The sequence below is a fragment of the Corylus avellana genome, chromosome ca9 (genome assembly GCF_901000735.1).
Source record: "Corylus avellana chromosome ca9, CavTom2PMs-1.0".
In the NCBI taxonomy this organism is placed as follows: Eukaryota; Viridiplantae; Streptophyta; class Magnoliopsida; order Fagales; family Betulaceae; genus Corylus; species Corylus avellana.
Genome location: NC_081549.1, coordinates 10,076,689 through 10,090,829, shown reverse-complemented (window position 1 = coordinate 10,090,829; position 14,141 = coordinate 10,076,689). Strand labels below are relative to the sequence as shown.

Here is a 14,141-nt window from a genome sequence, read left to right as displayed (position 1 = left end):
ATATTCCGGCAAATCTTTTTTTTTTCTTTAATATATAATAAACAATTAATTTTCTCAGGCCTAGAGTTGCAGTTTTCTCTATAAAAGATGAAAAACCAAAGCATTTTCCAGATACTCAGAGCATGAAGAGTGAAGGCAAAGGGAATGAGGAGGAAATATGTAATTTATCTCTCAAATTACATAAAAGAAATTGCAAAGCCACTTAGCAGCATGTTATTATGTCTCTGAATGCGAGGGAGTATTGTTGCAGTTCCTCTTTGCTCCTACTATTTTCTATGAGCTTTAGAAATGAGTGCATTGCCAGGATTCTTACTATTTTCTTTCGTTTCTTAACTTGTCTTTCATTTTGTAGGAGTGGTTTTCTGGTGTTCTAGCAAATTGGAAGTTGTGGATACCTTTCCAATTTCTCAACTTCCGATTTGTCCCCCAGCAGTTTCAGGTCCTTGATGCTAATTTCATTGCTCTTGTGTGGAATGTGGTTCTCTCCCTTATAGCTCACAAAGAGGTTCTTCCAAAATAGGTATGTTTTAAGTTTCCAAGAAAGTAGAATAGTTAACGCTATGCTTGATTCCAAAGTGCTCAAGTAATGAGAAAGCTGGATTTATGTCCATCCACGTCTCTACTATCTTAACTCTTAAGGGCCTGTTTAGAATTGCGTTTAAGATACCTAAAAATACGTTTAACACTCAAAAAGTTCGTTTGAAGAAAAAGTATTCATTTGGTAAAAAATTTAAAAGCTCTTTTAAGGGGTTCAAAAAGCCTAAAAATTGCCAAAACGCAGTTTTGGCAAAAGCTTAAAAATAAAACTTTTGCCTAAAAGCGGTTTTTGACTTAAAAGCTATATTTCTTAAACACAATCTCAAACATACTCTAAGTGGGTCATGCTACTTGGCGGCAGCCAAAGTCACAAAGTTATGATAAATTTTATGACATTATATTGGGTTGTTAAATGCAATTGTTAACATTAAATTTGAAAGTTACATACAGTTGTGAATTAGATACGCAATATTTTCGGGGACCAAATCACTACAATAACATATGGTTTTAGCCAAATAGCCAAGCATTTTCGGGGAATTGATATTTTTTCTTTCCAGGCTATATGTTCTTGCCTTAAAATCAATTTTTTGTTTTTCTTTTTTCTTTTTTAAACATTTTTTTTTTATGAGTTTACTTTGTATCTAACCCACTAAGGAATTGCAGTTCATATTTTTTTATGAGTTTACTTTTGTTTTTATCTAACCATTTGGAATACTGGTTACCTTCCCCTCCCACTTGGTTCAAAATCAACTTTGATACTGCTATTCGAGATTCTTTCTTTGCACAAGCACTTGTTTGTCGAAACCACAAGGGACACATTATCAAAATAATTTTTAATATTAGCCCTCCTTGTCAGCCAAATTATGGTGAAGCCCTTGCTGTGACACTTGCTCTTTCTCTCAATCTTGAAAACTTTATTTCGGAAAGTGACTCGCAATTCGTCATTTTTGCTCTTTAGCATCCTAGCATCCCTCAAGACTGGTGCATCTCTCCCTTCATCTTAGACACTCTTGGTATCATTCCAACTTTCTATTTTAAGAATGCTATCAAAGTCAATAAAAGTGCAAACTTCTGTGTCCACTTTGTGGCACGCTGGGCCGCAATTAGATCCTTTTCTGGCCACATTCTCATTTATCCTCCTCTTCTTTCAGTTCCTATAATTAGCAGGAAGGACCCTCCTTCGGTTTTTTGTCCTAGGCTTGCTTAGTTTTCTTGTTGGTTTTCTGCTTTGTTTGCTTATGTACTCAGAAAAAAAAAAAAAAAAAAAAAAAATACTCCCGAGCGCAAGTGAGTAGCTCCTTGAAGTGAATAGGTATGAATATTTTGAGCAAACTTGCAAGAGATCAAAATAGGGGATGCCATGAATGCCCTTCTCTCCCTGGTCAGAAAGGTAAAGAAAAAGAGAGTTTTAGATTGTTTTGAGATGAATATGACTTACATGAGAAGTAACATCACCTCCAAAATAAATGCTGTAATTTCATTTTCAATATATAGCTTTAAATTCTAAAATTTCTACTTGTCAAATTTTGTCCTGTGCCTATTACTTCTCAAAGAAAATATTTATTTACCCTTTTTTGGTTCTACCTATGATTAGCGTAGCTTGTTGGAGCTATATATAGGGCCTCATCCACTTTTTGATGTCTGTCCTACCGACAACCTAAATTCTAGATATGTAGTAGGTACCATTGAAGGAAGAAAAAAATGTTAAATACTAACACTACTAAATAAGTGAGGAAATCAATGATTCATCTCATATCAATGTCCTTTTTAAGCATCTGAAATGATATCAGTAATCAAATGTGCAAAAGTAGCACAATATTTACCAAAAGAAATTTTAGGAATATTCAAAAACATTAACAAGGCTCCTGAGCTCCTTCAAAAATCTAAGCTTTGTCTCACCTCAGCTTGATGCCATCCATGACAACATGAGTATGACTACTCTCTAATGACAGAAAAATTGTTTATACTAAAAAAAATATGTTTGGAATTGCGTTTTATAGCTTAAAAATTATTTTTAATAGCTAAAAAGTAGTGCCAATCAAAAGAAAGTACTTTTTTAATTTTATTTATTTATTTTTTTTTTTTACTCTAAAAATAATTAAAACATATTTTTGACAAAAATTTCATTTTATTTAAAAGCATAATTTCTTAATCATAATTCTAAATATGCTTTAAGATTCCTATGTCAATTCAGATGTCCTATCCTACATATACACCGAAGCCTCACACCAACCAGGCTATATAATATAAGACAATGTTTTGACTTTTGAGCTTTTAATTTAGGAAACAACAACAATGTTTTGACTTTTGAGCTTTTAATTTAGGAAACAACAAAAATCAAAAATCACTTTCCACCGATCCATCTTTTGTTTATAATAGATCAAAGATAGACAACTAAACCTAATAATTCTTTCAATTGGGGGGTGTTTGGTGAAAAACTAGTAACAATAGTGATAAGCGCCGAAGGTTGCGCATTCAAGCCCCTTAATTTGCATATATTAATTTCTTATCATTATTATTTGTTTGATTTTGTTTTGTTTTTATTGTTTTCAGGTTATAAATAAATATGCAATTAATTCAATTGATTTTGAGCTTAAAAGCACACTTTGAGAAGGCCTAAAAGATATGATTAAGCTTAGCCAATCATAACAGATGACTTATATGTTGTAATTAAGTTTAATCAAATAAAAAAAATAATTAATTCGGAATTTCTCAAATTGGAGTCAAAATCGGATTGAATTCAAATTTGGATTCTGCATACATCTTGGTATTTTTGCCATAACTTTCAGCTCAAATATCCGATTGAGGTGATTCAAGCGGCATTGGAAAGCTAACTCAAATTGCTACAAATCATTATGAAATAGCATTTTCCTAATTCAGAGTGCTGCAATGCCAAAATCGCTTTATAAGATAGGAACGCAATTCTGGGCGAATCCTATTCCGATTTGGACTTAGGTTTTCTTTATTCTAATTGGACTTGGACTTAAATTTCCAAAATTTTTATCATTACTAGGACTTCTAGGACACTCCTAAGCCCTATAAATAGGCCTCTAAGCATTGAGAAAAAGGACACACCGCTTTCTAGAGTTAAAATTTCAGTAAATTGTCTGTGGAGCTTAGAAGATCATAAGCGGCTAAACCAATTGTGGGGTATTGATATAACCCTTTTTAAGCACAATGGTTTGATTGTATTTAATTTTTAGTTTTCAATTTATGCATGTTGATTAAATAACTATGAGGATTGCTACAATTGATTTTTGTTCTTCATATTAAATGCAATTGTTCTTTAATTCCAATTCAATATTAGTAAAATTATTATCTTGTCTTAAAATTATTTTACTATTATTGAACTCAAATCATTCTTATTTTTATTGATTATAAGAATGATGGTTATACAATGGTTCTTAATTGGCATGCAACCAATAGGGTTAGATAGACCATACCTAGGAAAGACGAATCATACTACGCCCTAGTTTAGTGTAATTTAGGTAGACGATCCGTGCCAACCGAAGATGCGTTATGCTATTCCATTGATTGTATGAAATTATTTTCATGTGTTTTCTTATTTAAATTATAACATGCATAGAATAAATTGCTATAATTAAATATGGTTAACCATTGATGTGCGGATCGTGGTGAAGCCAATACCATACTCTCTCTCTCTCTTATTTTAAATCTCTTTTATTTTCATGCACTTTAAAATCACACAAACAAATAAGTCTCTTTCGAATTAAGTTAATTTTAATCTTTCAAATTTTGATAATAAAACCCATGCAGTTCTTGAGGTTCGACACCCTCAATATAGCCCTATCCTACGAGATCCGTTCTATTACGAGTGGTAATTTTATAATTGATATTTTTTGTCACAAAAATACCACATCAAACAGTTTGTGTTTATTTCTTCACTTTCTCTCGTATGCATCATTGTATTTTGGGTGTCTAAACACCCCTTACGTATGATGCAATTGCTACATTATTAGGGTTGAGAAAGAAATATTGAGGCAATAAGGTATGTTGGGCGAGCCCATTTACAAGGATACTCTTTAGTCTTTACTTCCATACATTGCCATTCACAATTATTTTATTTTTATTTTTTTAATTCATCTCTCTTTAGTTGGCGTGTTCAAGTAGGTTGTTAAAAACTACTTTACATCCGCTATCCACCCGTCTACATAGGTTGTAAGTGGATAGCAAAATATAGGTAGGCAGAAGCAGATATTATCCTCACTTGCATACCCATGTGTAAAATTATATAAAATAGCCTCGTTTTATTAAACTAAAACAATGTTGTTTTAGAAAAAGGAGTAGGGTAAGTGTGGCTTTTATAAATAAATCCTTTTTTTTTTCAGAATAGAATTCAATTTATAAATATTTGTATTGCCTACTGTTTACAATTCAATTTTTATTTTTATATTACAATTTGCAAGTGTATTTAGTTTAAAAATTGGATTAAACTCATCTAAAAAAGCTCATAATTTTTTTTTTTTTTAAAGGCCATATAAATTAAGTGCATAGTTAAGAAAAGGAAGACCAAAAAAGAGCTCAAAATGCAAAGTGGATGTCACGGGAGTTAGTACAAAAGAATTGCCCTTGCATGTGCAGTTATGGGCAGATTCCGGTCCCAAAGTGCAAATGCAAATGTAGGTACTAAAATTTTCTATCCCCAAGTATGAATACAGAATAGGGATATTGGATGCAATACATTTTTTAGGATGTTTATTCACAATGAACAATTCTAATCAAGACAAAAAAAAAAAAAAAAAAAAAAGGAAGGTTGTTGGAGTTACTCTCAAACCAGCTATCGAAAGTGGCTAAACCACCCCATTTCAGTCACCCCACAACCACTCTAACCAAGTAACCATTTTGTTTGTTTTCTTTTTTAAAATTTTGCTCTCTTGATTCATTTAAAATGTATTGCATTTGGCACAATAGCTTAAATGGGAGACCTTTGGACAAGTTAAGATATGGTAAAAATGAAAAATGGTAGGAAGGTAGAGCTAGCATGTAGAGACGGTTGATGGAGAATTAATATAAAGTTTTCAAATAATTTAATACTATGAATTATGACGCAATGCAGGCGTAAGGGTGAGGTCATACCCGCCGACTAGTAAAGAGACCCTTTAAATTATCAAAACTGGCAACGACTTTGAAAAAGTCATAGGACACATCACCCCCTTTGTGGTCCCGACTCTACCCTTCTAGGGCCATTTACTTCTTAGGTCAACAACTTCCCCCACTCACTGTCCATACTTTGATTAAATTTTTTTTATTTTTTTAATAAAATCAAACATCTTTCTTTGTTATCATCTATTGTTTACAAAAATGAAAAAAAAAAAAGGAGAGAGATAAATTAGAGGAGGCTATTGGCAGCAGATCTTGACCGTTGATTTGGATAGAATGGTGATGGGGAGGGATTAACGTGGCAAAAGAATTGAGGATGTGGCTGAGGATAGGATTAGGGGTCAGTCAGTCAAGAGGAAAAGGACAAGAGTGTACCATCAAGTACAGCCCTCCTTCTTTGACTCTTTCAAGCTAGCTCTATCTCCTCTATTAGAACATTCTTCCGTCTTAACAAATTTTATTCACTAAAATAATCAAAATGTATATTTTTTTTTTATTTTAACAATTCACTTTTTTAAAACACCCCCAACAACTTTACTATTTTAACAATCAACTTTAATATTTTATTTAAATATTCTTTTTCAAAGATTTGTTTTTTTTTTTTTTAAGTAAAAAGGAAGAACGATAAATGAGTTGTTTAATTCTTAAATGAGTGAACTTTTTTTTTTTTTTTTATATTTGGTAAGTACTGTTCACTTCACTATTTTTTTTTTTTTTTTTGGGTTAAAATAGTGAGTCTGAAAGTGAAGATTTAAGCCCCTTTTAGTAAATTGCGTCACCAAAATAATCAAAAAATAATTTTGGTAAAGCTACAAGAAGTGCTCTTACCACTAGCCCATATTCAACCCATTTATCTTTTTTTAAAAATAAAAATAAAAAATAATTTTCTTGTTTATTTATTTTTAATGTTTTTGGTAGAATAATACTTTACAATTGCTCCCAATTTTTTTTTTCTTTTTTTTGTAAATATTTCAATACATTAAACAAAGAGTTTACAAGAAACAAAAGTTTCCATAGGGATGGGCTCCCAACAACAAACCCAAAGTGAAACCATCAGCATGAAAATGGAAAAGAAAAAAGAAAAAAAAAAAAAAAACACTAAACAGGAAATGAGTGTGTTATCGACTCTTTTAGAGTCAATAATTTCCCGGTACTCTCTATTCCTTGAACAAAAGCTAAAGATTGGGCTGCATAAAGCGGTTCAAGCAGCATACCAGAAGAGGGTAGGTGCAACCCTAACCAAACTTCTTTTAAGCTAAAACAACCCCCGTGAGGAGGTTGAGGGGGTGGATGCACTACTGATTCCAAAAACAGATCTGTCAATAAGGAGTGACTCACTTCAAAAACAAAGGTCTCATCCACAAGATAAACCAACAAGATCCTGGGAGACCACACCCCAAAAACAACAAAAAGTATGCAGAAACAGAAAACACAATAGAAAGAAAGGACAAAAAACATCATCAGCAAGCTAGAGCGGTAGGTGGAGATTGGCGGAGACGGAGGATGACATGCCATCCGAGGAGTGAAAACCAAACGCTGGCGCATGAAGACCATGCGCTGCCGTAGGCTAACCAAAACTGGACTCTCGCAATGTCGGCAGGGAGCGACAAGATTGGTGGGGGTGATGGAGAGGAGCGACGGAGAGTAGCGGTGGTGGTGGAGGATGGTGTCCGACATGAGTGTGCAAATCATGCGTCGACACGTGGTGGCTTGATGAGGATGTGGAGAGTGGTGGCACTGGGACAAAATGCCGATGGAGACAATGGAGAGGCGTGTTTGTTGGCCGGAGTTGCTATGAGAAGCAGATATAGTTTTTTGAGAACTAGATCTGAAAAACCCATTAGGTCCGCGGTAGAGGGAGGCGGAGAATGGAGAGGAGATGAAAATGAGACTAAGAACAACGTGGAAAAGGTGGAGGGAAAGATTATCATAAATAAATGATAACCTCTATTTTCACAATTAATTTTGAATTTTTTCTTTCAAAAAAACAAAAAAAAAATAGACTTTGAAAATTGAATGTGGCATGATCCATGAACCAATAACTATGATGAAAAAAACTATGATGGGAATTGGAAAGAAATTGCACCGGGAAAGCTGCTATATAATAGTGGAGGTTTCTCCTTTTTTTAAATAAAAAATTAAATAAATAAATAAAAAGAAGGTAAAAGGTAAAAGGTAAACAAGACAGGAAAACAATGATGGAAAAAACCAAATTCAACCCCACAATTAGTGAGTCTTTCCCACGGTCAAGAGGAAGAATCCGGAATCCAGATTCCAACTCTTTTCACTCGCGATAATCCTCAAACTCAAACCCAGACTACTTCAATCGAAAGCCAAACGTAGACTACATCCAATTGAAAGCTAACCCAGACTATCGATGGGAATCTAACAACCCTAAATCGACCCACTCCACCCACGATAATTCTCAAACTCAAACTCAAACTAATCGAAAGCCAAACCCAAACTACTTCCAATCGAAAGCAAAATCGAAATCGAAATAGAAATCAATCCAACAACCTTAAATTGAAATCGCAAAAAAATTAGAGGAAAATCGGTTAGTCTAAACCGTAGGGGGAAAAATGTCAAATAATTGGTGATTTTTTCGTTTAATGGGATTATGACGTGGATTTACAGTGTAGTTTAGTTTGATTATTATTTTTAAAAAAAAAAAAAAAAAAGTGGACACGTGTCGCGACATAAAGTGCTTACGTGGCGATGATGTGGACTACCGTTAATGGGGAATTGACGGAAACTAATGGAGGTGGCTATTCGGTTTATTTGAAAATCTGATGTACTAGTTTAGTCATGTTTTAAAATTTAGGGGGAAAATTAAAAAACCTCAAAACCCATATACTAAAAAAGTTATTAACCCTAATTTTAATTCCGCATTAATTTTTATTAAACACCTATTCACCCCTAGATGTATTTTTGAATCTTGTTTATATTTTAAGTATCAAAGCTAAGTTCATGTGTTTGAGTTGTGGGAGTATCATGTTGAGGGAAAGATTGTTGAGGTGCAATAATGCGACTCTACTCACTTGGTCAGCTCTTAGAACATGCATTGCGGGTGGGATTTTGAATGCTATAGAAAGGTTTTGGCTTCCCCAACTGAACACCAATTGATTTTTAGATAAGATGACCAAACCCCAATATAATATGTTTGTGTGATAATGCTCTTTGAGTTTGGTTTTTTGTAACATCTCACCCCAATGACACACAATATTGTCCGCTTTTGGCTCCCCTCGAACCAGACTTCCCAGGAGGTCACCCATCCTGGTACTACTCCAGCAGTAGCACGCTTAACTGTGGAGTTCTGATGAGATCATGACCATCACGGCTTTAAAACGCGTTGTTGTCATTAAGGGTGTAGTATATATTTAAGCACATCCTCATCTCTATACCCAGGCGATGTGAAACGTCACAATCACCCCCTCTTAGGACCTAGCGTCCTCGCTGGCGACCCTCATGGGATTAGCCCATTTTTGGCATCCGCCCCAGCGAGCGCCCGCTAGCGACCTTCATGGGCTTGTGCACGCTTCCCCCATCTCAAGCTGGGCAATGGCTCTGATACCAATTGTAACATCCCACCCTAATAACACACAATATTGTCCGCTTTTGGCTCCCCTCGAACCAGACTTCATAGGAAGTTACCCATCCTGGTACTACTCCAGCAGAAGCATGCTTAACTGCGGAGTTTTAATGGGATCATGACCATCACGGCTTTAAAACGCGTTGTTGTCATTAAGGGTGTAGTATACATTTAAGCACATCCTCATCTCTATACCCAGGCGATGTGGGACGTCACATTTTTTGCTTTTTACCTAAAGAAAAATAATAAAAATCATTTTTCATCTCATCTTTCACCAATCTCCATATAGTGAATGAGTGAATCTACCATTAAATTTTTGTAAAATGTACATGAGTCTACAAATCCAATGGTGGATTAATTAAATTTGTAAAAAGAAATTATTTAGAGAATAATATGTAACATGTCTCTTTGCTAAAAAATAAAAACATTAACAATACTTAAAATTACTTATACATTTATGTCACATTAGCACATTTTTTTCAACTAAAATGCAAAAAGTAGTACTCAAAAAATGTTATCAAACGAACCAAAACAAAACTCTTCTATTTTGTATGTATTTCTATTATGTTTTAATTCATTTTAAATTTATTGTTGGGAAGCTTACCATTTCTTTGGTTTTAAGGCCGTCCACCCATAACTTTTTCCTTATTCAATATGGTTAAAAAAAAAAAAAACTATGTTCATAACCTAAACAGTATTAAGACTTTGAAAGAAAATTATCATACATGAACATGATTGAAATAATAATAATAATAATAAATTGTTAGCTAATGAAAAGATCTTCCTGTAATAATAACATTTTGTATTGATTAATATTTGTTCTTCATCATCATGAACATGAAGAACACGAAATATTGAAGAGATTTTACTTATTCAAAGATCCCCCCGTGGCCGTTGTCATTTTTTTCAATGTCCTGTACGGAATGCGGTCGCTTTCCAATGGTTACGTTATGGCATCCGTCATCGGTTACTTGTTACTTGTTATGCAACTATTCTTTCTTTCTTTCTTATTTTCTATCCGACGACCAAAAGTACTGTCCATATTTCACGGAGGCCTGTTTCTGTAATTTGCGGCACAAAAATACCATCATTTTCAGGGGTCGTCATCAGAGAGAGTCATTTCTTGACTCAAAATCCAGATTTTTTTTTTTTTTTTTTTCAATCTTGTTTTGAAGAAGCAATTTTCCATTTCAGGCCATTTTTCCCATCATTTATTTATATGTTCAACTCTATAGTATGAAATAATAATAATAATAATAATAATAATAATAATAAATAAATAAATAAATAAATTTAAAAATTAGATAGTTAATTATTTCATTCCAAATTCTGTTTTAAGTACCAAATGTACTCTTTGCTTATGAACATCTCAAACACATCCCATCTCACATTAAAACGGGCATTACTTCTTCCTTAAGAAAAAACAAGAAGAGATTGAGGTTTTTTCTTTGTGGCATGAATAGTTACTCTTTAAAAAGTGATTTAACTCACATAATTTAAATCGGTAGTGCGGTAGCGGCTTATGAAGAAAGACTATATTTGACACCTATTCACCGATAATTATAAGGGTTAAATACCTAATTTTCCCATAGAATTTAACACTTTATTTTTTGCATCGTAGGATTATATTTGAATCACAAGAAATACCTGTAGTTTTGATAAAGGCAGAGATGATACCCCCATTAAAATTTCGTCCAAAACTTAACTGAAATCCACGTCAGCACCAATCAAATGTCGCCACGTGTCATGTAATTAATTTTTTTAATTTAAAAAAAATTAAAAATATATATATTTTCAAAAAAAAAAAATTGGAGGTAGTTTCGGCCACCTCATTGGCACCTTCTTTGGTAATATATGTATGTCTATACACAAAAGTTATCTAGATGCTATGATATCCTTTAAGTTGATATATGATTTTATATATCTCTTACTGATTTAAGTTCAATATATAAAAGAAAAATATATATATTTTTTTATCTTTTGCTCATCTCCATACAAAATATATAGACAAGAAATAGATGTGTAAGATCTTTCAAGATAAAATACCTCTTGCTTAAGAGAAAAAAAAAAAAAAAATACACAGTAAAGTAAAAATTATAGATTGCGTACTCATTTATCTTTTCTTTTACAACTTAAACACAATCATACATTCTAGGGCATTGAACCTAGCCTTACCTTTCTTCTAGAACAAAAGGTACATTTTGGTCAAAATACTACTAGTTAACTGCATACTTGTCATTAAGTAATTTTTTTTTTTTAAAAAAAAGAATTTAATTCTTTAGTTACACTTGCAATAATATTTGACCAATTAAGAAAGATTTTGTAATCTAACTAGTTGAAGTAAAAATTAAATGATTTAATATTTTAAAAAATAGAATTGACCCATTCAGGAACAACTTTAAGAATTGAGCAAACTATACTCTAGAATGGAGACCCAAGTCAGCCTATTCTTTCACCTAACCCATTACAAGACTATTGACTTGGGTATACCTTTAACTTAATATCAATTAGTTTAAGATAGATTTTTAAGGTTTTTAATTAAATATCAAACAATGTATCTCACCAGATCATCCTACAATTAATGTATATTAGTCATTAAAAGATAATATTAATTTACTTGGTGATTATGTTGCACTATGATCTAACTACTTTGCCCAAGAGAATTTTTTTTCATCTTTCATTATTTTTTATTTTAAAAATTTACCATTTGATATAGGTGTTGCAGATTCGACGAGAAATAATAGGTCTCTTAACTAAATAAATTTTAGGGAAAAATTCTTTCTTTTTTTCACATATTTGTACCGCTTTTATGCAAATCAACCATATAAATAGTCACTCTCTTTTCTCTTTTTTTACATCTTCATACCGCTCTTTTGGTGATTTTGGCTATCAATAGCCGCTCTCTTTTCCCTTCTTTGAATTTTTTTAATATTGTTTTTGATGTTGGATTAAGCATGTCCGCCTTTCAAGGTTTGAATGCTTTGAAAGTGTCTCGTAATGTAAATTTTCATACACATACTCTTGCTAAGTAGGCCACTTTCCATCTCGTTTTTGAAAGTATTTCCAATGGGAAATTTTTACAAACATTTTTTGAATGCATTAAAGATCTTTTTTTTATTATTATTATTATTGTTTTACATTTTTTTTGGACATATTTGTACCGCTTTTATGCAAATCAAAAATCAACCATACTTGATGATTGATTTGCATGCACCGTAGATGTGCAAAGATGTACATTAGCACATCTCTTATAGCTAAATGGTTTATTAATCTCCACAATGACTTGCACTTGCTGGTTGGTTTAGTGAACAAGTCAAGCCAGAAAGATCTAGTGGAGTTTGCCATTGCCATTTGGAGTACCCAAATACTTCAGTTTATCTTCTTAAATAAACCTCTTCCACAAAAACACAAATGGATTATTTTTTTTCTTCCCCAAGAAAAAACATGTTCATGTAGGATTCCAAGATTCAACCCACCTGCGTTAATGTCAGACATCATACATGAGACATGAGACAATAATTATTCCTATGGAATTTGAAATAAAAATTAAAAGATGGGCACATTATAGACTACAGAAATAGGAGATGCATAAATATTATATAATGAACAATAATAAGAACACATACCATATCACCACTACTGCACTTCTACACCTCTAATGAGACGAAAAATAAACTATCCAACAAAATTATAAACAGATCCAACCCCCTCCAATACTAAGCTACCAGTACTGGGTCCCAAAATATTAAAAAAAAAAGAAAAAAAACAAAGATATATCCTCCTGCAAGTATCACATGACCTTCCACGACTCTAAAGTGGGAAAGCTGGAAAAAGTGTCAAAATCGAAGCCACCGCCATCGGCTAAGCCCATGCTGGGCCCAAACGAGAGAGGGCCCGGCCCAGAAACCCCAGTAACACCTCCAGCCGCCGAGTTGGGTCCCACCAACTGCTGCTGGTGATGATCCAGCAGAAAAGCCGACGTGTCCAGGGTCGGCAAGCATCCAGCCCCCTGCAACCGGGTTCCGGGTCTCTGCGGCTCCGGCTTCAGGATCGGCACCACCGGCACCGGCGAGTTCCCGAATCTCACGCCCGTCACCTGCTGCACCATCTGCCGGAAGTTGGACGGGTCCGCCGTGATGAAGGTCGTCTGGGACCGCTTCGAAGCGCGCGACTTCCTCTTCGAAACCTTCCCTCCGGCCGCCGGGATCCCGCTCCGCTGGCGCTTGGGAGCCGTGTCGGGGTCTGACCCGCACGAGAGACCCGAAGCGGTTGGGGTGGTGGGCGCCGTGTCGGAGTTGACGAAGTTGAACAAGGGAGAGATGGCGTCGGCTCCGAGAGCGTCAGGGTTGAGCGACTTCTGGAGAGCCTTCGTCAGCGTGTCGGTATCCCGGGCAAAAGCTTCGGAGATCCACGAGTCGGCAAAGGCTTGACGGAAAGTCCAGGGCTCGATACTGGCCAAGTTCTCCGGTGACGCCATATATTAAGGCAAATCTTTTTTTTCTCTTTAATATATAAAAAACAATTAATTTTCTCAGGCCTAGAGCTGCAGTTTTCTCTATAAAAGATGAAAAATCAAAGCATTTTCCAGATACTTCTTAGAGCGTGAAGAGTGAAGGGTATGTTAACAAGCAGAATTAGAAGGCAAAGAGAATGAGGAAGAAATGGGAGGGAAGAAGGGGTGAGGGGGTCTAGGGGAATAAATAGGGCGGTGGGGTTGGGGGGGGTGAAGAAACCGCGTTGTGTTTTTTTTGGGGGAGGAAGGGGACACGCGTCAGCATATCCGTACGGGTGGTAGGCTAAGCTGAAGTTGAGGGTGAGGTGTAAGTAGTAACCATGGTTAATTAGTTCTACGGTGTTTGACTGTTTGAGTCATCGTGACACGTGTGCGTGCGTA

General features: G+C 34.5%; 1 protein-coding gene across 1 annotated transcript; it reads right to left on the bottom strand.

Moving 5' to 3' along the window:
• Nucleotides 1-12,823: 12,823 nt before the first annotated feature.
• LOC132161698 (calmodulin-binding protein 25-like) lies at nucleotides 12,824-13,927 on the bottom strand. The gene has a single exon (XM_059571874.1). It carries the CDS (start codon nucleotides 13,722-13,724, stop codon nucleotides 13,038-13,040), a length of 687 nt encoding a protein of 228 aa, XP_059427857.1. The 5' UTR covers nucleotides 13,725-13,927; the 3' UTR covers nucleotides 12,824-13,037.
• Between the last annotated feature and the right edge of the window lie 214 nt (nucleotides 13,928-14,141).

Coding starts and splice junctions, on each gene's coding strand:
- LOC132161698 (XM_059571874.1), bottom strand. CDS start 13,724: ATGGCGTCACCGGAGAACTTGGCCAGTATCGAGCCCTGGACTTTCCGT.